General features: G+C 58.3%; 2 protein-coding genes across 6 annotated transcripts; both read right to left on the bottom strand.

Moving 5' to 3' along the window:
* Window positions 1–1,042: 1,042 nt before the first annotated feature.
* Window positions 1,043–13,675, bottom strand: GOT2 (glutamic-oxaloacetic transaminase 2). 2 transcript variants are annotated; one of them, XM_056361077.1, is made up of 10 exons: window positions 13,520–13,675; window positions 7,969–8,125; window positions 6,370–6,498; window positions 5,943–6,002; window positions 5,662–5,823; window positions 5,338–5,442; window positions 4,271–4,421; window positions 3,861–4,026; window positions 2,741–2,891; window positions 1,043–2,250 (listed from the first exon to the last, which is right to left on the bottom strand). In XM_056361077.1, exons 1-10 carry the CDS (start codon window positions 13,576–13,578, stop codon window positions 2,128–2,130), a joined length of 1,263 nt encoding a protein of 420 aa, XP_056217052.1. In that variant the 5' UTR covers window positions 13,579–13,675; the 3' UTR covers window positions 1,043–2,127. The 2 variants fall into 2 exon arrangements, with proteins under 2 accessions (XP_056217052.1, XP_056217053.1); XM_056361078.1 differs by lacking the exon at window positions 13,520–13,675 and adding an exon at window positions 10,696–10,714.
* Window positions 13,676–14,706: 1,031 nt separating this feature from the next.
* CALB2 (calbindin 2) lies at window positions 14,707–20,977 on the bottom strand. 4 transcript variants are annotated; one of them, XM_056361079.1, is made up of 11 exons: window positions 20,844–20,977; window positions 17,805–17,881; window positions 17,523–17,615; window positions 17,347–17,427; window positions 16,440–16,496; window positions 16,265–16,342; window positions 16,078–16,133; window positions 15,830–15,869; window positions 15,672–15,725; window positions 15,368–15,443; window positions 14,707–15,125 (listed from the first exon to the last, which is right to left on the bottom strand). In XM_056361079.1, exons 1-11 carry the CDS (start codon window positions 20,932–20,934, stop codon window positions 14,977–14,979), a joined length of 852 nt encoding a protein of 283 aa, XP_056217054.1. In that variant the 5' UTR covers window positions 20,935–20,977; the 3' UTR covers window positions 14,707–14,976. The 4 variants fall into 4 exon arrangements, with proteins under 4 accessions (XP_056217054.1, XP_056217057.1, XP_056217055.1 ...); XM_056361082.1 differs by having other exon boundaries at window positions 14,707–15,128; window positions 15,372–15,443; XM_056361080.1 differs by having other exon boundaries at window positions 17,523–17,612.

The following is a 20,977-nucleotide window of genomic DNA, read 5'->3' as shown; positions in this document are numbered from 1 at the left end:
CACCCCACGCCCGCCCCACCGAGGCCCGCAGAGCGTGGCAGCCACCCCGCCATGGCGGTGGGTGCCCTCGGCGACACAACACGGCCCCAGCGGGTCGTTGTGCCCCCCCCCCCCGCCCCGGTGCCCCCCGCCCCGCTCACCGGGCGGTGGGAGCCCGCTCGGCCCCAGCCGCGGCCCCAGCCGCGCTCCGCAGCGGCGCAGCCCCGCACCGCGCCGCCCGCTGCACGCCGGGGCTTGTAGTCCGCCCCCGGCCCGCCCCGCCCCCGGGAGAGCGCGTCCGCCCCGGGACAGCCCAGCCCGCCGCCACCCGCGGGGAGAGCGGGCAGGCAGCCCCCGGGCTCGGCTGTCACTGTAACCCAGAGGGGGCTGACGCCAGGGGAAGGGGGGCGGCTCTCGAGCCGTGCGGGGCCCGGGGGGCACCGCGGGACAGCGCCCGGCGCCGCGGGGCAGCACCGGCAGCCGGGCGAAAGCGCTTTATTGCGCAAACGGGAGCAGGCGGCGGCGGCGGGCGCGGGGCCGGGCCGGCACCCTCGGGCAAGTGCGAACCGGCCGCCGGGAGCAGCGTCAGCCCCCGCAGCCTGCGGGCCCGGAGGGACACACGGCTGCTCCGCCAAACGCCCCACTACGGCTGCCACGGGGACCGGCGGGGAAGGATGGAGGAGGCTCGTGCAGCCCCACGGGTGATCGACCGCGCCCCCCGCCCCGCCCGAGGAAGGGCCCTGGGCTGAGCCACTGGGATGCTCCGCCGTGCCGCAGTGGCCGAGCTGGGGGAAGGGGGGGACGGACAAAGGACCCTTGGGGGAACTCGCCCACCCCCAGCGACACCCACATCTCAGGTCGCTGCCACGGGCTGCCTCAGCCCGCACACCCCGCCGCCCTCGGGACACACAGGTGGGAGCTGCCCCCTCCCCACGCAGGTTCTCGGATCAGGGTTGTGCTGGCCATACATGATGCCCTGTGCCGGAACATCCCCCAGAGGGAACATTCGGTGCACAGAAGGGACTGGATCCACCCGCACAAGGGACAGGATGAAGTTCCCAGCTTGACACAGCCATGCACCAGTTTATTTGGATTAAAAACCATAGTCCGGTGAGTCACAGGGCCTCAAGGACACCCAGTTTAGGAGGACAGAATGTCTCTCAAGTTGCCAGTTCTCAGACCGCCTTCAGGATCTTTCCCTCCTGCTTTCTGGCAGCACCAGAAATTTGGCTGCATAGAGCAGATGAAAGGGAGACCCTGCACACCCCCACTGAGAGGGGACACAGCAGGGCCCACCACTCGGCTCATGGCTTTGGGACACACAAAGCCTCTCCCGTGCAAGGAGGGTGCTGGGGGGGGAACAGGGCCAAGCTGCTGGGCTTGTGACAGGAATGGGGAGAGGCACAGACCAACAGAGAGCAGCTTTCAGAGAACATTCTTATTGGGGGGGAGTGAGAAATTGCTTCACCTCAGGATACAGGAGTGAAGTCAGAACCAGGCAGGTTTAGAGGAGGGACGCTGGTCTGCCCCACACAGCAATGCCACTGTGAACTACACCTGAAAGGAGATTCCCAGATGGAAAGAGCGAAGCCAACAATGGAGCAGATTTTCTTAGCAGTGATAAGTCCTCAGAGCTGGCTGCCAGAGGGCAGCTTGGCACTGCCTAGCCCCAGGCTAGGAGGATGGAGCCTGCTGGAAGCAAGGACCAGCTGACAAGGTCAGAGGAGTGCACCTGAGTAGCCTCCCCCTTGGCCCACCCAGCTCTTCACCTGCTGCTGCTTGGGCCAGTGGCCAACAGCCTCCCAAAGCCCTCTCATGGAGGAATGAGTGTGGGGAAGCCTTTGGTGCCTACGCCGGTAGGATGGCAGTGCTAAGCATTTGATTCCTCCAGCACAGATGGGTGCTGGGGCTGACGGATGAAGGATGGACAGCAGGGGAGAATGGCTTGACGAGCAGGAGCCAGCAATGATGCCCTGCTCCGCAGCGCAGGGCAGATTTGACTAGGCTTCTACAATAACTCATCTACAAGATACATTCAGCAGCGGCGTCAAGTGCTGTGGTTGAACGTATTCTGCTTGTTTCCTTTCCTTCCCCATCTTTGACTGGTGAGGAAGGGAAAGCCACCAGCTCCAGAGCACACCTTTGTCTTTACTTTGTGACCTGATGGATGGCATGAGCCAGGTAACCCACATTGCCAGATGTAACTCCCGCCACAGAGATTCGTCCATCCTTTGTCATATAGATGGAGAACTCCTTGGTCAGCCGCTCCACCTGCGGTGAAGGAGCAGAGTTTAAACAACAGGCCAACCTCTACACTGTTAGCAGAGTGCAAATTTGCCCAACTTTTCAGAACTGAAAGCAAACTGGGTGCCAGCAGACACAGCATCCCACTACCCGCAGAGCCAGCAGTGCACCCTAGGAGCCAAGAGAGACACTGCTCAGCTCTCAGGCAACACACAAACACTGCAGGTGTTCAGCTAAGAGTCACCTCACTTGAGCTGACCTTTAAGGTCACCTCAGAGCAGCACCAAATGACTGCTTCCTTTGACAGATTAGCAAGCTACATTTGCTTTCAACCTCCACAAGCACAGCAGGGAACAGAGCAAGACCTGGGTCTCCAGGATGCTCCAGCACTGAGGGCGTGGAGGATGCTCCTCCTGGAGGAACAACTGCTTATAAAGGCTCATTTTGGCACCTGCAGTCAAGATATTATTGACAGGGACCACAATCAACACCTTGAGACTGGAGGAACTGTGTTTACCTGCTCTGGTTTCAGCCCTGTGAAGCAGAACATGCCGATCTGATCAGTGATGTGCTGCCAGCTGTGGGAGGATCCCTCTTTCTTGAGGTTGGACACCAGCTGAGTCCGCATGCTTATGATCCGGTCGGCCATGCCCTTCACCTCCACAAGCCTGAAAAGCCAACACAGGAACCGCTCAGAGCAGGGCTGGGATGCACTGACACTGCTGCCCCCTGCAACTACCAGGAATCAATTCTCTCAGGCTGGAAGGGCCTCATTCAGGGATGCAGATGAGCACAAACCAGGGAGCATGAATCTGTAGCTCCAGCTGGGGACCTGCTTTTTTTCTCCTGGTACCTGAAGTTGACTGCTACCTACTTATTCCATAGCTGTTGGACGCCACTACCAGAGCATAGGCATCTCTCATTTCTGAAAGCCAAAGGTCAGTAGGAGGCCTCATGGCAGCACTGCCTAAACCTAGATAAAATAAATCTGCAGATAAACAAAGAGCGCAGGGGTACCTCCCAGTGCAGGCAGACGTCCCCTGCTCTAAGGCAGCACAACTAGGAGACATCTCTGCTGGGCCCTGGCTCAGGCACAAGCATCAGCTTGCCAAAGGAGCACAGCTCCCGGCGAGGCCACAGCACGCTGCCAGCCTTTGTTCTGCCAGGCCAGCTGCCGGCAGGGACTCGACACCGAGGGGCTGGGAGAACAGCACAGGCTGATGCCAGGAAGCAGGCTTAGGGCACAAGGGTTACATTCCTGGCTCTTATTCTCAGGGGGCTTACACTTACCCCGTGTGAGACATACTACAAGGATACAACGCCTCAGTCAATCATTCCCATTCGTTGGACAGGCAGCTTCAGCAGCCTTCAGTCCTAGGGGAGCTTTATCCCCTCCTTTACAGCATTTTCTGCCTTGGTAACACAAGCGATACCCACCTGTGTCAGCCTGGGCTGATACCAGCTGATACCAAGACACGAGCAGGGATTTCTCCAGAGGAAAGGGGTGGCACACAGTTCTGACTGTACTCCTGAAGCTAAGAGCGGCCCGTGACAGCAGCAGGCAGCAAGCACAGCACAGGGCTGCCACAAAGACACCTCACACCTCATCGTCATGAGCATTGGGAGTTCCCCCTTACCACTCCTTCCGCAGGTCAGGGGTGTTCAGGATGATAGAGGCAATGCGGGCTCCGTTCAGGGGTGGGTTGGAGTACATGGGGCGGATGAGGATCTTCAGCTGTGACTCGACCCTCTTGGCTTCCTCTGCATCACTGCAGATCACCGTGAAGGCGCCTGCACGCTCTCCTGAAAGAGGGGCAATCAGGTCTCAGCCTCTGCCCTCGGGCTAGGGCAGGACTTATCCAAATGCCACGTAGCTTTAGTGGAGCCCTGTTCCCCAGAAGGGTCTCCACCAGCCCCCAGTGGGTTATCTCCTGCCCCCCAGGCAGTACCGCAGGCAGCAGAAAGACACGGGCTGCTAAACCCCAGAGGCAGCAGAGTCCCTCCAGCAGCCTGGACGAAACCATTTCCACATCACCCGCCTACTCACCGTACAGCCCCATGTTCTTGGCATAGGACTGCGACAAGACAACGTTGATACCCTGGTCGATGAAATACCGCACAGCCCAGGCATCCCGGTTGATGTCCCCGCTGGCAAAGCCCTGGTAGGCCATGTCAAAGTACACGAGGAGATTTCGTTTCTGCCAGCAAAGAGGGGAAGAGTGTCACAGGAGCTGCGCACCCCTCCAGGGAGCAGGGCAGCAGGCTGAAAAGAGCCATGCAGGCAGCAGCCTGCTCAATTGCAACTGTTCTCCTCCAGAAGTAGAGCCATGGAAAGGCAGCTCAGAAACCACAGCTACCCTCCACACATCAAAACAGCAGGTAAAGACCCTCCCCATACATTTATGGGATGTGCAGTCTGGCCCAGGAGGCAGAGTTGGATTCAGCAGTAATAAATTCTTCTATTTCAGCCTCTCCTCTGTCTTCAGTTTTCAGGAAAACCACCTGGGAACTCTCTAGGCAGGCACCAGCCCTTCCAACACCTCCAGGCAGACAATCCAGCTGCACTGCCCAGGTCAGGAGGCCCACAGCCATCAGCAGGCCCCAGAAGCTTCTCTGCTATCGACCAGCTCTCAGGACGCTATTAAAGCCAGGCATCCCCAAGCCAAATTTAACTACCTACAGCTTGTGGGGGAGCAGCAGGGAGGAGGAAGAGGAGAAGGATGAAGGTAGAACTGCCCCTGTCCGTTTCCAGCTGAAGCTTGTGAGGAGACACCAGGCACGTGAAAGATCATCTAGCATTTTTTATACACCAGCACTGGGAGCCCCCCCTTCCAGCTATCACAGCTCATTCTTTCAACCCTGCTGCTCCTTCCTTTCAGGTCTCCCTACCCCAGCTTCCTGGGAAGGTGCCAGGAGAAAGTCTGATGGTCAGCTAGAAGCTTTAGGGGTGCATTTGTCTGGCTCCCATCTTCAGTACAGGACTACGACACCCATCCAGGCTTCAGGGAAGGGAGTAACCTTTAGCGCAGTGAAGGCCAGATGCCACCCATGAAAGCCCAGAGACGAGGTTTTCTCAGGAACAGCACTGTACCCCTGCAACACTCTGCTGCTCACCTTCACTGTAGCTGCCAGCTCCTTCCATTGTTCCTGGCGGGGATCCACCCCGGTGGGGTTGTGAGCACAAGCATGCAAGAGGATGATGCTCTTCTCTGGAATTTTCTAAGGAAGATGTTACAGAGGAAGCGTTATTAGTAACATCTGCGCACTCTCCTCAGAAGCTGAGATGAGACTCCTGCCCTCACAGCTTAGATAAGCTCTGCAAGGCTTCTAGCCTTGATTTGGTGCCTTAAGGCATCATATTTAGGCTAAAGCAAGAAGGTCACTCATGTCCCCGCATCACCTTCCTGCTTCCAGGCATTTTCATGGCAGGCAACTCACAGAAATGTCATCCATGGCTCCAGAGAAGTCAAGGCTGCATGTCTTGGGGTCATAGTAGCGGTAAGCCTGAAGCTGCAGGCCAGCATCACGGAAAATGGGTGTATGATTGCCCCAGGATGGTTTGGGTAGATACACATCACGGCTAGACTTGAAGAACCGTTGCTGATCAAGAGAAAGAGAGTATTCGAACAGGTTAAACAGATTCAAGCACTCTGAAAACCCCAAATACTCATCTCTGGTCAAAATATGTCCTTTCCTTCCTCCACCAGCCAAAGGCTCACCAAAAAGTTGGCTCCAATTCGCAGAGATCCAGTTCCAGAAATACCCTGCACAGTGACATACTGCAAGGGAAGAAACAAAAACATGAGTCTGAGCAGCCATGGTATGATACAGGGAAAGCTAAGTCACTGCATCAGCATTGGCACAAGCACACCAGAACAGGAGCATGGGGCTGGAGGGGACTGCATGGGTCAGCAACTCCAGCTCTGCAGGGCAGCGAGTGCGACCCCGGCAAGGTCAGATCCCCTCCTTGGAAAGGGCTGTTTCACCCCAGCCCTCAGAGGGAAGCAGTTATCCTTGGGCCCAGCTAGCCCACAACTCAAGAGGCACAAGTACTTCTGCCAGTTCTTCCACTTTTGCTGGGCACCCACGTACCAACCGTGCGTCAGATGGCACTGCCCACCCCCCGCTTCCCAGCCTGCTCCTTACCCGACCGCTCTTGAAAGCCTCGCTGTTTTCACCCAGAGCCAGTTCTGCAGACGCCCGGGTGAAATCCGCTAGCCCCGCAATGGGCAAGTACTCCTTGTCCATCTTCTTGGATGCTATCATGGCCTCCGCCTGGGAAGGAGACCACACGTTCAGCAAGGCAGGCATCACCATGGGGAGGATGGTGGACAGCTCAAGGCCACTTTGTGTTTGCTCACTCAAAAGGGACAAAGGCTGGTTTACAGGAGTTTCCCTCCAGAGCTCGGTGCTCATTCCAAGCAAGGGGCAGCAGTGAACGTTTCAGATGAAATCCCAGCGGCCACCAGAGCCCACAGTGGGTGCCAGCATCGATATAGCAGAGCCAGGGAACTGGTGCCAAAGGAAAGCACTGCTCCAGCCCATTACAAGTCAGTGTCGCTGCACAAGAACAGATGTTTCTTTGCCCAAGTGGGCACTGCCCTGCAGGAAGACGAGACCTGACTGTCACTGAAAGGCAGAGACTGTCCCTACATGGGAGACATCCCAAAACCAGGTGGGCTAGCGAGCCCTTTGCAAGCCCTCATCATGCTGGGAGCGTTACTGAACTAGGCGGAGCAGGTTAAAAAAAAGATTAAAATAAAATCCAGAAGCCCCAGGTGATTTTGAAAGCAGCCTGTCTGAAAGCTAGCTCACCCAACCCTTAAACACAGCACCCCCCAGTTTTGGTATTCTCTTACTTTTGAACAGACCCACCATCAGAAATCAGTCCAAGTCGTTACCTAACACTGGATCAGAGAGTGGAAGCAAGAACAGCAGACAAGGAGCCATGGTCAGGAAAAATACGGCAAAGGAGACACACGGATCCCTCTGGGAACCCTATCCATGCTCCCGGAGCAGTGGGACAGACCCTGGCAGCATTCACATACCACCAGGAAACTTCCTGCAACGCTACCCAGGCTCCCCGGTTGTGATCCGTGCTAACACAGGGAAAGCGAGGGCAAGAGATGGTTTTAAACCCCACACTGATGAGAAACATGGACAATGTGTCCTCCCTGCGCCAAGGAGACTAGCCAGTCAATGTGTGTCAGCTGGCAGCTATTTAACAGCCTATTTCTACCCTTACAGCCCTGGAGGGCTCCGTAATCCCCTCAAGGGCAGTGTCCACATCCAGCTCCTTGGACTGGAGTTTTAGACTGGCTTATGGAGAAACTGGTAACAATGGCTTAGCAGAATTTCTAAGACTAATCCATTAAGGGGACAATGTCAGCTCTTTCCTCCCATGTGGGCTGGCCCAGGGAACACCAGCCTATTCAAGAAACACCTTGAAGTTCAGAGGACAGCTGGCTTGGAGAGCTTGTGAAAGTCAGCAACAAATTAAATTTACCTGGATGGGAACAGGACACGCATTCCTCATGTTACCCCCTACTACTTAACAGTTCTGTTGTGTCTCAAAAGCATTAGTACTGCCAAGAGAGACATCCGGAATACAGTTGTGCTTCATTAGAGACAAAGCTTATTCTAAAGACCAAGAGGAAACCTTGCTTAGAGGCCTTCCCCTCCCTGACACCCCAGGGTGCCCAACACCTGGGTCCAGCCCTGCCCAGCAGCCAGCACCAGGCTCACCTTGCGAACACAGTTCAGGACGTATGGCTTCCCGTTGTCATCTCGGTATGCTCCCACACCCAGGTTCATCTTCTTGGAGTTGGTGTCGCGCTTGAAAGCTTCTGTCACCCCCAGGATGGGGTCGGGGGGACCCATCTCCACGTGGGACCACCATGAGCTGAAGGGGGGAAAAAAAAGAAGCTAAACATTAGGTTTGAAAACTGCGCAGAGACGTGAACCAACATGGCTGGAGAGAAAACCGCAAGGGAAATCCTGTCTTTCAACCACTGGAAAAGGTACAAGCAGCACTAACAGAATTATCCAGGGGAAAAAGGACACAACTCCTTTACGCTCCATGATCTGACACTGCATCGTACATTACAGAACGGGCAAAGGGCATCAGTTCACTGTGGCTGAAAACAACCAACTCCCTCCAAGTAAGCCATTAACATATGGAAATGGTTTGCCTGTTGTGCTGATAGTAAAGGCCCCTTGGAACAGAAGCCACCTTATGCTCTGGGCCAGTGCTGTCCCTCCACAGCCTACAGGCAAGAGGGTGTAGGTGAGCCCCCTCCCGGGAACCTTGGCCAGACCCAGACAACTGCACAAAGCATGAACACAGAACCTCTTCCAAATTCCTGGAAGGGCTCTTCTGCATGAAAACTGACCCGCTTTTCCCACAACGCTGGCTGACCTCACAAAGGTATTTCCCTTCCCTAGCCTACAAACTCTGCCTCACTCGAAAAGCAATGTTGTAGCCAAATGCTGTTTTCCTGGAAATTGCAGAGGATGTTTTCTTCCCAGTGTGACAAGTGACAAGCTCTTGATGCAAAGGTTCCTTCCCTTGCTGTCAAGCACAAAACCTCCCTCTGTCAGAAGGAGCTGTGTGCCCCATTCCCTCAAGCCACCTGCCTCTGCCCTGTTGGCAGGACACCCTGAAGACATAGAGGCTCTCTTAATGTCAAGGGCAGACAAGACCATACTATAAAAAGAAACACATTACTCTCTTTGGCCACAGCCTCTGCCCAGTCCCACGTCCAGGCTTTGCAGTTCTGCAGATCATGGAATCATTGAATGGTTTAGGTTGGAAAAGACCTTTAAGATCATCAAGTCCAACTGTTAACCCAGCACTGCCAAGTCCAACACTAAACCACATTTCTAAGCACCGCATCTACACGTCTTTTAAAAACCTCCGGGGACAGTGACTCAACCACTTGCCTGTCCCAATGCTTGACCACCCTTTCGGTGACAAAATTTTTCCTAATATCCAATCTAAACCTCCCCTGGTGCAACCTAAGGCCGTTTCCTCCTGTCCTACTGCTTGTTACTTGGGAGAAGAGACCAACCGCCACCTCGCTACAACCTCCCTTCTGGTAGTTGCAGAGAGCAATAAGGTCTCCTTTAGCGCAAGCGAAGCAGTGTGGTGGTTTTTAACGTGCCAACGTGCCCGGCAGAGGGCTACGGCTGTAACAGCCCCCTCCCGAAGGCAGGATTACTGAAGACAAGGACTCCAAGCAGCTCTGAGCATCCTGACTCACAGCATCACGCAAGCGCCCACCCAGATCCCCTAGCTGGGTGTGGGACAAAGCATGCAGCACAGGGCTTGTTTCCTCCAGGGCAGGAGTCAGTCTCAATTGCTAAAGGAGAAGCACACAGTGAGATGGCTGCCACGTATCAGCTTTACAAGCTTTGCAGCCCAGGGAGGGCAACCTTACCTGAAGATAACAACCTTTTCTAATTTGGAAATGCCACCCTGGGGCTGGATCCTGCCCCAGGCAATGCAAGCAGCCTGGAGCCACCCCAAAAGCCAGCCAGAACCCCTGCAGAGCACTCAGTGTGGTGACAGCTGCCTTCAGCTGTGAGGTACGAGGGCCAGGAGGGTTAAGGAAGCTCTAACGCTTAACGTGATCAGCAGAACTCACAAAATCATCTTCCCCCTCCGCTCTCTCCCTGTTTTGGGTCCATTTAGACCCAAGTTTATTCGATACATCCTTTGCACTATCACCTGTATGAAGATTGCATCTCCTGGAACCCCAAACATTGTTTGCCCTCTTCAGACTTTACTCTTCCCATCAGTACAGCTTTTCCAAATAAAAAGCCTCCATTTCTCCTCCTGGCAGGCTCTGTGGAAAAAAGTGCAGCAAACACATACGAGATAGAGCCAACTGGGCTAGTTTAAAATTGGAAGATGTGTTTAGCATTTTCTGGACCACTAACAAGTCTTAATTACCTCTCCAGTTAAGTACAGGATCAACTTAGAAAAACAGATGAGTCAGTGATGCCAGCAAGACCTGCCCTCCACAGAGGGATCCTGGCTGCAGCTGGCAGGGATGGAGTGACCGGTGCAGCCAGCCTGAGCAGGACACACCGAGGGGCTGTCAGGGCACAAACCCACCGCAGGTTCAGGCAGCACACAGCGCTGCTTTGGAAAACCTCTCCCAACGCCTTCCCAGCAACAGAGAGGCAGGGGAATAGAGAAACACACTCTGCACAGGAGCGTCCGCAGGTCCCTCCACAGCTCACCTGGTCCAGGATTATTTTGGTATCGAGGGCTACGGACGCCCAGCCATCTAATTCTAAGGAGCTGCTGCTTCAGGGACAGTGACAGCACCTTCCTTCTGCCGGGCTTTTCACCAAGCAGCTTACTGTTTGGGGTATTTAGGGCCCAATCCTGCAGACACTTAAGCAGGTCACTGGGCTCTAACATACTACGCTGCTGCAATTAATGCTGATCCTGCAGGCGTTTACCTAAGCTGTAGCACTCCGGAGAGTTAAGCACGTTTGTTCTGAGCTGGTCTTTCTATCGGCTTAAAGCAGCGAAGGGTAGGTTTAGGACTGATTTTCCTGTTCTCAGCCTGGAGGTTTTCAGGTGAAGGCCAAAGGAAGACTCCTCTGTCGTTTCCAGGGAGGTGAGCTTGCAGGGAGACAGGAGAAAAAAGGCCAGGCTGAGTTCACATCAGGATGCCCAAGAAATCAAAGAGGCAAAGCTTTCTAGACAGGGATTTGGGAAAAGAGATCTACTAGAGATCTGAGGCCACATGTCCCAACACACCACTACCCCTACGTTACCATAATGTTGTCATCTCTGCACTGCATTATATTTTATTTTGAGCAATTAACAAGAGCATTGCTCTTGAATAAAGGGCAAAGTTATAAACTGCACATCAACTCTGCCAGGCTGGAGGCATTTCAGTGTGGAAAACTAGATGAAGGCAAGTTTAAGCTGGTGTTGAACTACCTGAGGGATACCTGACGTAAGCCAAAGCAAGCACATTCTCCGGCTATATGACCTGAACACAGGTGGCCCGAGTCAGAGTTTAGATGCTGATCAGAGCCCATATTCAAGTAGTTTCCGTCCTCTTCAGCTAGGCTGGTCTCCCGAGCCCATTTAACACACAGCTGCAAGTGCAGTGTGACAGACGGGACAGAGGGCAGGAAAATGCACCTGGAACCGTGTAAATCAGCAACACCTTTCAAAAACGTATGTGGAACTTGTGGCCTGAGCTGCAGAGACCTAGGAGCATGCTTACGGACTCAAGCCAAGCCCAAAAAGCAGGTTTTCCTCTAGGCAAGCAAGCCATTTACAAGTCCAATGAAGGTTTCCATTGTGAAGAGACCAGTCCATGTTCCCTGAGGCAGAGCCACATAAAATACTGGATTTCAAAACCTCTGCCAAAGCCCCTGCGGCAGTTCTGCAAGCCAAGGCAGAGCGGAGGGGCCAGGAGGGGCCAAAGGCGCTGCTGTCCGGATACCACAGCTAAAGCAAATATTTGCATAAGAACAATGCCAGCAGGCTGCTGACTACCACCATCCTTTCAAGCCTAAACCTTAACTGCCCCAGTCAGCAGCAGTAAGCTTCCCACCAAGAAAAGCATTTAAAATAGCTGTCTCCTGATACATCAGAGCAGCAGGCTGTTATCGTCTTAATTACCATTTGTGTGTCAAGGCAACATTTTAACCATTTCTTATCTCTTTAGCTCTGTGCTGATTTCAGAAAGACCATTCTGGGCACTGAGCAATGGTAACAGCACCACGTGAAGTTGCTTAAGATTAAGGAAACAAACTGCTAGTCACTGCTTGGCAACCCCTGCGGTGGGATAAGGAGCCACTCATGGGAACAGCCCGGGCTGTGCAGGAAGGCTCTTTCCTTACAAAGGGGATGGTCTCTTTTAGGTGACCTCAATTCAGTTTGGTAATTTGTGGTTTGCTGTGTAACAAGCTTGAGAAAAACAAAGCCAGTGGGCTGGCATACCTACCACAGGCCTGCTACAGGCCGAGGGCACAAAGCACGAGTTCCTGGCAGCTGCTGGTCTGAACCTGCCCAAGAAGAGCCAGAGGGGCGGCCTCGGAAGCAGCAGGGACCGGGAGCGTTTGTCTCAAGGCAGCGAAGGGCCGTGCTGGACAGAACGCGGTTAATCAATATCTAATACGTCTTCTTTATCTGCTGGAATGGGGAAATAAAAAACCCCACTGCTCTCCTGTTCTGACAAGGGCCGGGAGCCGTTCCTTAAAGCTTCCAAGGCAGCGTGGGCCGGGAGTCGCAGGGCTCTGGAGGGCGGCGAGGCCGTACCCGCCCGGCTCCGCTTCCCAGCCCACCGCCGTGGCTCCCGGCCATCCTCCGTGGAGCTGTCGGGGGGGCTTCGCAGGGCCCGGGCTGCACCTGCACCCCGCGGCCCACCCTGCGCTGGCCTCCGACAGCCGGACCCAGAGCTGCCGGCCTCGCAGCCACTCCGGGGGCACCGGGCTTCACAGGCCTGAAGGTCCCGCATGGCTCCGGCACGGCGGCCCCGTGCCAGGGTGCAGGGCTGGCCGCACGGCGCCGGGGGCCCTGCTGGCCCCGCTACACAGGGCAGGCCAGGCGGCACGACCCCTGCCCCGTTTCGCAGGGCAACTGGTCCCCCCGGCCGCATTGCACAAGGCACCCCGGACCCGTTTCACAGCATATGCAGTCCTTCGTGCCCTGCTGCACGGTGCACGCCACCAGCAGCACCCCGGCTCCACTGCACCGTGCACAGGGTCCTACCGGCCACGCTGCACGGTGCGCACCGCCAGCAGCACCATGCCCTCGTTTCTCGGTGCACAGGGTCCCGCCAGCCCCACTGCACGGTGGACATGGTCCCGCCAGCGCCGCTGCACGGTGCGCACCGCCAGCAGCACTCCGGCCCGGCTGCACGGCACACAGGGCCCCGCCGCACACCCCCGAGCACGCCGGCCCGGCTGCACGGTACCGGCGGCGCACGTGCCCACGCGCCCTCCACGGCGGTCCCTCAAGGGCAGGCCGGGGGCGCCGGGTCCGGCCGCAGCCAATGGGAGAGCGGAGAAGCACCGCGCGACCCCCGCCGCACAGCGCTCCCCAGCCAATCCGCGCACCGTTCCCCCGGCAACCCCCTTCCCCAGCGCCGCGTCACCCGCGGCCCCTACGGGCGCCACCGAGGGACCCGCTTCCTCCCGGCGAAGGGCCCGCGGCCCCCCGGCTCGCAGCGCCGCCCGGCACCCGACTCGGCAGCGGCGAAGCCCCTCCGCCAGCAGAGAAGGGCAGCCCCGAGGGGCCGAGCCGCCCCTCAGCCCTCACCTGGCGCGGGCGGCGAGACGCGGGGCAGCGAGGAGCCGGCGTGTGTGCAGCAGAGCCATGGCGGCGGCGAGCGGGCTGGCGGGCGGGCACCTCACACCACGGCCCCGCGCCCCGCCCCGCGCATGCGCCGCCCCGCGCCCGCCGCCGCCCCCTGGCGGACGGGGAGGGCCGCTGCAGCCGCCCGCCCCGTCCTGCGCCGCGCTGGGACACGGAGGGCTCGGCTGGGACGCGGTGGGACGCGCGGGGCCGTACTGGGCTGTGCTGTGCTACGGGGGACTCAGGACACGGTGGGTTTGTACCGGGCTGTACGGGGCCATCTTGTACCTGGCTAGCCATACTAGGCCATACAGGACTGTACTGCACCATACTGGGCTGCACTGGGATAAGGAGGACTGGACTAGGATGCAGTGGGCCACACTGGGCTGTACTGGGCCAGACTGGACTATACAGGACTGGACTGTGCTCTGCTGGGCTGCACTGGACTATACAGGACAGGACTGTACTGCACTATACTGGACTGCACTGGGTTGTACTGGACTATACTGGGCTGCACTGGGATGTGGAGGACTGGACTGGGATGCAGTGGGCCACACCAGGCTGTACTGGGCCAGACTGGACTATACAGGACTGGACTGTGCTCTACTTGGCTGCACTGGACTATATGGGACTGGACTGCGCTCTACTGGGCTGCACTGGACTATACAGGACTGGGCTGTACTGGGCTATAGTGGGATATGGAGGGCTCAACTAGGATGCCGTGGGCTGCACTGGGCTGTACTGGGATACAAAGGACTTAGCTAGGATGTGGTGGGCTGTATGAGGCCATACAAGACTGTTCTGTGCCATACTGGGCTGTACTGGGTTGCACTGCGCCATATGGGGACATATAGAACTGTACTGAGACGTACAGGACTGCACTGCACCATACTGGGCTGTATAGGGTTGTACTGGGCCCTACTGGGCGGTGGAGGGCTGTGCTTGGCCATTCAGGACTATACTGCACCATACTGGGCTATACAGGTCTGAACTGGGCCATACTGGGGTACTGGGAGGTGTGCTGTCCTGGAGGTCACCAAGCCTGTGCTCTGCTCCCCAGGGACACCCCCACCCCCCATTCTATAGGGGCTTCCCAAAAGCTCCAGCTCTCCCCCCAGCCAGGCCCCCCAACAGGACGGGGAAACAGGGGCTCCAGTCTAGCAGTACTTGAATTTATTTGTAAACTATTCTTTGGTAAACAATAACAACTCAAAAAGAGACCAATCAAATGAAAATGCTCCCCCCCAAAAAAAACCCCAACCTAACACCAACTTAAATCAGCCAGGTGGGTGGGGTAAAAAATAAAATAAGGGCTTTTCCCCCTCCGAAGTGGGATTTTAATGACCTACAGCAGATCCAAGGGGCGCTGGGGGAGCGCTGGCGGGGGGGCAGTAGTGGGTGCTCCCCCCTTGTGCTTGTTTTCAGGGAGGAGGAGTGTGGGGTGGCGTGGGGGGTCCTACATGGGGGGCTCGTTGCAGAGCACGATCTCCAGCTCCTTGCGGTACAGTTTGCCCCCATCGGAGAGGTTCATGATGCTCTTCCTGTAGTTGGTGAGCTGCTGGATGTTCATCTCCTGCAAGGTGGGGGTGGGGTGAGGGGGTGGGGCTAGGCACCCCCTTTCTCCCTGGGGAGCACCCCCAGGCTGGGAACCCCCCCCAGCTCCGGTCCCACAGGGACACGGGCTTGGCACCTGGACCAGCATCTCTCCATGTCCCCGGGGAGTGTGGATGCAGCAGATGGAAGATGCTGCTGGGAGAGGGGAGGAGGGGCAGGGGGGGTCCAGGGGGGGGGGCACCTGGGCTCTGCCCCCACTTACTTTCTTATTTTTTTCATACAGGTCCTTCAAAAGCGCGTCCAGCTCGTTCTCGTCAATGAAGCCGCTCCCGTCCTGCATAGCACGAGTGGGACATCAGCGGGGGAAGGACACGAGCCCCCCTGGGCATGGGTGTGGGGGGCACCCCCAAACCCTTACCCAGCACAGCCAGGGGTAAACCCAGTGCTCGCACCCCAGGTCAGAGCGGGGAATTGACCCTCCCCAAAACGCCTGGGTCTGGACTTTTTTTTTTTGGCCAGGTTATATTTGTTTGGGGCAGTTCCCACGGAGGCGGCTCCCTACCTTGTCATAGAAGGCGAAGATGGCATTGAACTCCTCCGAGGACAGCTTCATCCCCTGGGCAGCAGCAAGCGACACTGTGGCGTGAGGGGGGGGCACAGAGGCGCAAGCAGGGAATGGGAACGTTTTGGGGGGTTATTTAATTATTATTTTTATTTTACCTGAAACTTCAGAAGGAAGTTTTCTTGCACAGGCAAAAGTCTGAAAAACAAGAAGGGCAGGGATGAGCAGGAAGCAGCTGGGAAAAGACGCTATTTTTAAACCAAAATGACTTTTTGCTCAGAAATGTGAGCAAATTAAAGAGAAAAAACCGTTTTCTGGGAAGGTGGAGCAGAGTCCAGGAAGAGTCTGAGTGTTTCAGGCCACCTCTCCCTCCCCAGCACCTCCTTCTCACCGCCCATGACCTTACCGGGACATCTCCGAGAGGCCCAGCTTTCCGTCACCGTTCAAGTCGAACATCCGCAGCTGCCAGGACACAAGCAGCACCCAGTCACCCACCGCCTCCTCCCCTCCCTCCCTCCCACTTGCCGTGGGGTGCCAAGACCCCGGGGCGGGGGCAACCTGCCGTGCCGGCACCAGCCCCAGGTCCCACTTACGATGGTCTGTGTGTACTCCTGCAGCTTGGGCTCATCGTAGGGCCGGTTTGCCTTCTTCAGCAGGTCTGACAAGAAGCCCTGGAAGGAGGGGACATTGCTGGCTGACCCTGGCCCCCCCAGCGGGGGTGCCCCCCCAGCAGGGCCCACCTCAGCCCACCCCGTGCCCACAGCCCACCTTGAGCTCGTTGGCTTCGATGTAGCCGCTTCGGTCCGTGTCGTACCTGCGCCAAGCCTGCGGAGCAGCCGCCCAGCGTTAGGGTGGGCTTGTGTCCCGTGTTTCCCCCCCTGCTGACACGTGTGCGCCCCGTAACCCCCCCGGAGCATCCCTCACCACCCTGGCAGGGATGGGGTCACCTCACGGCTCCGGTCCTGAATCGTGGTGGCCTCACTGGTGCCACACGCTCTCCCTTGGGGCTGGCTGCTTGTGTTCAGCCCCATGCCACGAGCTCAGGTGCTATTATCCTCACTCTGGCATGCAAGGCCGGGCTTTAATATTTGATTGCATCCCCCAATTAAACAATAGTCCCTGTTTACCCCCCCACCATGCCATGGGGTGCTCCTCTTTCAGCCATCACCTCCACGCTGGTGGGTCCTTGCCAAGCACAAGCTCTCCCCGACCGCGGGATGCTGCACATCCCCCTCCACCCCCAGCCACATGTCGGTCCCCATCAGCGATTTCTCTCCTGTTATGCGGACAGGTTCACCCCATGCATGACAAGGTTTTTGGGGTGGCCCAGAGCAGTGCTGTCTGCTTCAGCACATCCTTTGGGCACTAAGGACCAACCACCGCGGAGGGGGAATTTACAGAAATGGCTCCAAATCCCACAGCTCACCTCACCTGGAGACTGGGACAAGGCACCCGGCTGCCCTAAGAGGTGCCCAAGGGGGGCTGAGGACTAGGAAAACTCACACCACACTCCCACTCACCCCCAAACCAGCACCACTTGCTGAGTTAAAGCCAAGAGTCTGGGGCAGACCAGGGAGGTGTGGGCGATGCCAGCTCCCAGTTGTTTCTCCATGGTGGAGCCAGGCACCGGGGAATGAATCCCGTGGGGAGCCCCAGCACAGCCAGCCCTGCTCACCTCCATGAACTCCGAGCTGGAGCCTACGTGCTGGCGGAAACACAGCAGGAAATTCTCCTCCGTGGGCAGGATCTGGGCTAGCTGCAGGGAACACGGGCATCATCGGGGTGAACATGAGCATCATTGGGGGGAGGACTGCAAGCATCCCGGGGGTCTGCAGGTCCAGCACCACTCACCTCTGCCATCTCGATTTTCCCATCTGCATTTTTGTCATACTTGTGCATGAATTCCTTCATTTTGTCACCTAAGTTGTCATTCTTTGAGTCCTGCTGGCAAAGAGAGGGGATGGGAGCATCTGCCTCGGTCCCTGCGCTGGTGTTCCCCCAGCTTCCCGCCCGGAGATGCCCCGACCCTACCCGTCAGTGCCGTTCCCAAAGGAGATGGGGCTGATGTGAGACTGAACTTTGGGGCAGGAGGGAATGGGGGAAGGAAGGAGCAAAACCAGGAGCGGCCCTTACCACACCCGCCCCCTTCCTTGCGCTTTCCAGCTCCTGGAAGAAGTTTTCCAGCTCTTTGCCTTCAATGTAGCCATTCCCTAGGGAAGGAAAAAGACACAATATGACCCCCCTGATGTCAGAAGGCAGGAGGCAAGGGAGGGATCTCCTGGGGGACATAGCGCCTGTCCCCCTCTGCACAGGGACATGGCTCCGAGATGACTGTGGCAGCAAAGAAACACCAGCCGACGCGGAGTGTTGCACAAACCCAGTGGTGCCTGAATTTGCAGGGAGCCTGGGGGGACATAGCCCTGGACTTGTACCCTGCACCCACTTGTAGGGCACAGGGGACTTGGTCCCCATCCCATCCTGGGGATGCATTTTCTGCATCTGATGCTTTAACCGGGGGGTTTAATTCAACCTCTGAGCACCCCCAGACCAGGACTGTCTCCTCTTGACGCATTGCGAGGGCCAGTGAGGGCAAATGTGGAGCAGAGGCAAAGCTCCTGGCACAGCCTCAGCCCCGGGGTGGGCTCAGCTCAGCGCCGGGACCCCAGGTGACTGGGGGCTCAGAAAGGTCCCTGTGCATGTACCCGCTGCCCCTCGCTGCTGGGATCTGTGCTGGGATGTGGCACCCGGGTACCCACGGCCCTGGCTGCCCGCGGGATGCTTGGCGGCAGCACAGCTCAGCCAGGCCCCAGCCGTGCATCGCTCCCGCGGCACCTGCCCGCGGTGGGTCCGGGTGGTGACTGGCATGCCTCGAAGCAGCAGGGTGACGCCACGGCTGGGGGTGCTGTGGCTCTGCCGTGCTACCAGGCAAGGTGTCACCTCCCTGCCAGAAATCCTCCCTCCCACCAACATCTGGGCACAGCTGGGCAACGCTGCCCTTTCCTCTGGAGTGCCTGATGGAGGGATAACCAGGGCTCTTCCTTGGGGGCATCCCCCCGCAACCCCTCCCTACACCGCCTTCAGCACCATCACCTGCAGGCCCCCCAACAGCATCTTCTCCCCATTGCAATTGTGGTGGCTGGGAATAACCCACCCACATCCCAGATGGAAGCGCCTGGGGAGGTCCCAGGGCACCTTCCTCTATGGCAGCTGCATCCTGACGGATGAGCAGCATCCCTCCCAGGAGGGGAGAGGGGGCTGGGGTGATGTCGGGGTGCTGGTGTGAGCTGCTGAACTTGGCCTTCCATGCCTTTCTCATGGGCTTTGCTCTTACAGGAAACACCCCAAGCTCCCTTGAATTCAGCTAGGGGGGAAAAAAAACCACATCAGGAAGAGTTTTGAGCCGTGAAAAAGAATAATGACAAGACAAGCCATGGCCGGCAGCTTGGTTTCCCCCAAGCAGCAGCTTGGCCAGGTCTGAGCTGTGTCTGCAGGGGAGCAGGGTGCAGAGCGGCATGGAAAATCCCCTCCGGAGAGCCACAGCCAGCCTGTGCAGCTGTACCTTGGAGCCGCCCTGCGCCGCGGAGCCACAGGACAGCAGTGGCTGGCAAGGCAAGGGCATCAAAGACACCCAAGGGGAAGCGGGTGAACGCCCCGTCAGAGGGGTTTAAGCGCAGGGAAGAGCTTTGGTGAGACAGCCCTGTCCACAGGGGGATGAACCCAGGGTCCCTCCATCACCCTGTGCCCATCGGCAGAGGGGAGCGGCCAGGGCTGTCACAGCCCCCACCCAGCGTTGCTGAGCATCATCCTTGTCATGGCCACCATCTCCCTGGACACCCAAGTCCCTCCTCTCTTGGGCACCAGCCGTGCCACAGCCTGATGGCCTTGCCCTGCCTGGGGGCCACAGGCCAAGCTGGATCCATGCCTGCTTTGATGTTTCAGAGGTGATGGAGCACACCCAAAGGCGCAGCAGGAGGCAGCCAGGACACCCCCACAAGGAGCTGCCCACTCCCACTGGGGTGCCACTGTGCCACCAGTGCCAGCTCCAGCAGGGACAGGGACAGGACAGCCGTGCTCATGTCCCTGGGGCTGTAGGGCTGCGGGGGGGCCCCGAGGGTGCAGCTGGGAGGGCACCCAGCGCAGGCTGCGCTCTGGCTCCAGCAGTACAGCCGGGGATGCTGCGTCATGCAGCTCCCACAGGGGTTTTGGTGTCCCCAAACCTCCCCCCGGGGACAGGAGACCCAAGAAAGGCAAGAGCTTTCCCCCAGCTGCTCTTCGTTGCGCCACCGCAACCAAAATGAACTATTTTCCCACCAAAGCGATGCTGCTTTTTGCATTTCTCCCCCTTTTTGGGGCTGGCAGTGACAAGGACCAGGGGCAACATGCCCAGCTGTGGCTCCATGGGGGAGTGACATCCCTGCTGGGGGCTGCTGCCACAGCACAGCATCCCCGGGAGGAGATTTTGCAGGGCTGGGGAGCAGGTGGGGTGCACCGAGCACTCCAGCCATGGAGGGGTCATTCCTCACCGTGCTGCAGGCAAGGGACACCCCCCGCTGTCACCCCCCACCTCCAGGGCAAGGCAGTGGCCCTGGGGCCAGGCTGGTGGCTGTGCTGTCCTCTGCCCTTCCAAGTGACCTCTGTGCCAGACATGGGGTCCCGTGGAGACAGGGGGGGATGGAGGGGGCTGGTGGTGGGCGAAGGGCAAGGGTTTCCCGGGAGGGGACACCCGGCGGGGGGGCGGGGCACAGGACCCCTCGGGCAGCACCCAGAGGTGCCACCAGCCCTGAGCGATCCCCAGCTCTCGGGGGACCCGGCACCAGGGGGGTCCGTGCGGAGGGGACCCGGGACACTTTCCACGGGCGGGGGGCTCCCGGCGGGGTCCGCTGCTGGGGGTTTCCATCCTCATCCGACGGTGGGTTCCTGGGGGAGCCGATCGCCGCCACCAGCCCGGAGCTCCACTCGACGGGGCTGCGCCCCGGGGGCTCCCCGCCGCCCCGGGGGCTCCCCCGTTCCCCGGGCTGCAGCGGCTCAGCGTGCCCCCCCCGGGGCTGCCCGCGGCGGGGTGCCCGACCGCTCTCCATCGCCCCCCTCCCGCCCCGGTGCCCTGCCCGATGCCCTCCCCGCCGGGTTTGGGGCTGGCCGGTGGCGGCGGGTCCCCGGTACCCCGGGACTGACCGTCCGTGTCGAAGTGTCGCCAGACATCGAGGAACTGGGAGGCGGTGAGCTCAGCCAGGTGGAGGTGCGGGGCCTGCTGCGGGCCGGCCATCTCGCTCTCCCGCTCCCGCCGCCGCCGCCGCCGCCGCCGCTGC

The sequence above is a fragment of the Falco biarmicus genome, chromosome 15 (assembly GCF_023638135.1).
Source record: "Falco biarmicus isolate bFalBia1 chromosome 15, bFalBia1.pri, whole genome shotgun sequence".
Taxonomy (NCBI): Eukaryota; Metazoa; Chordata; class Aves; order Falconiformes; family Falconidae; genus Falco; species Falco biarmicus.
Note: the sequence above shows the minus strand (reverse complement) of the source record. Positions and strands in the feature narration are given on the sequence as shown.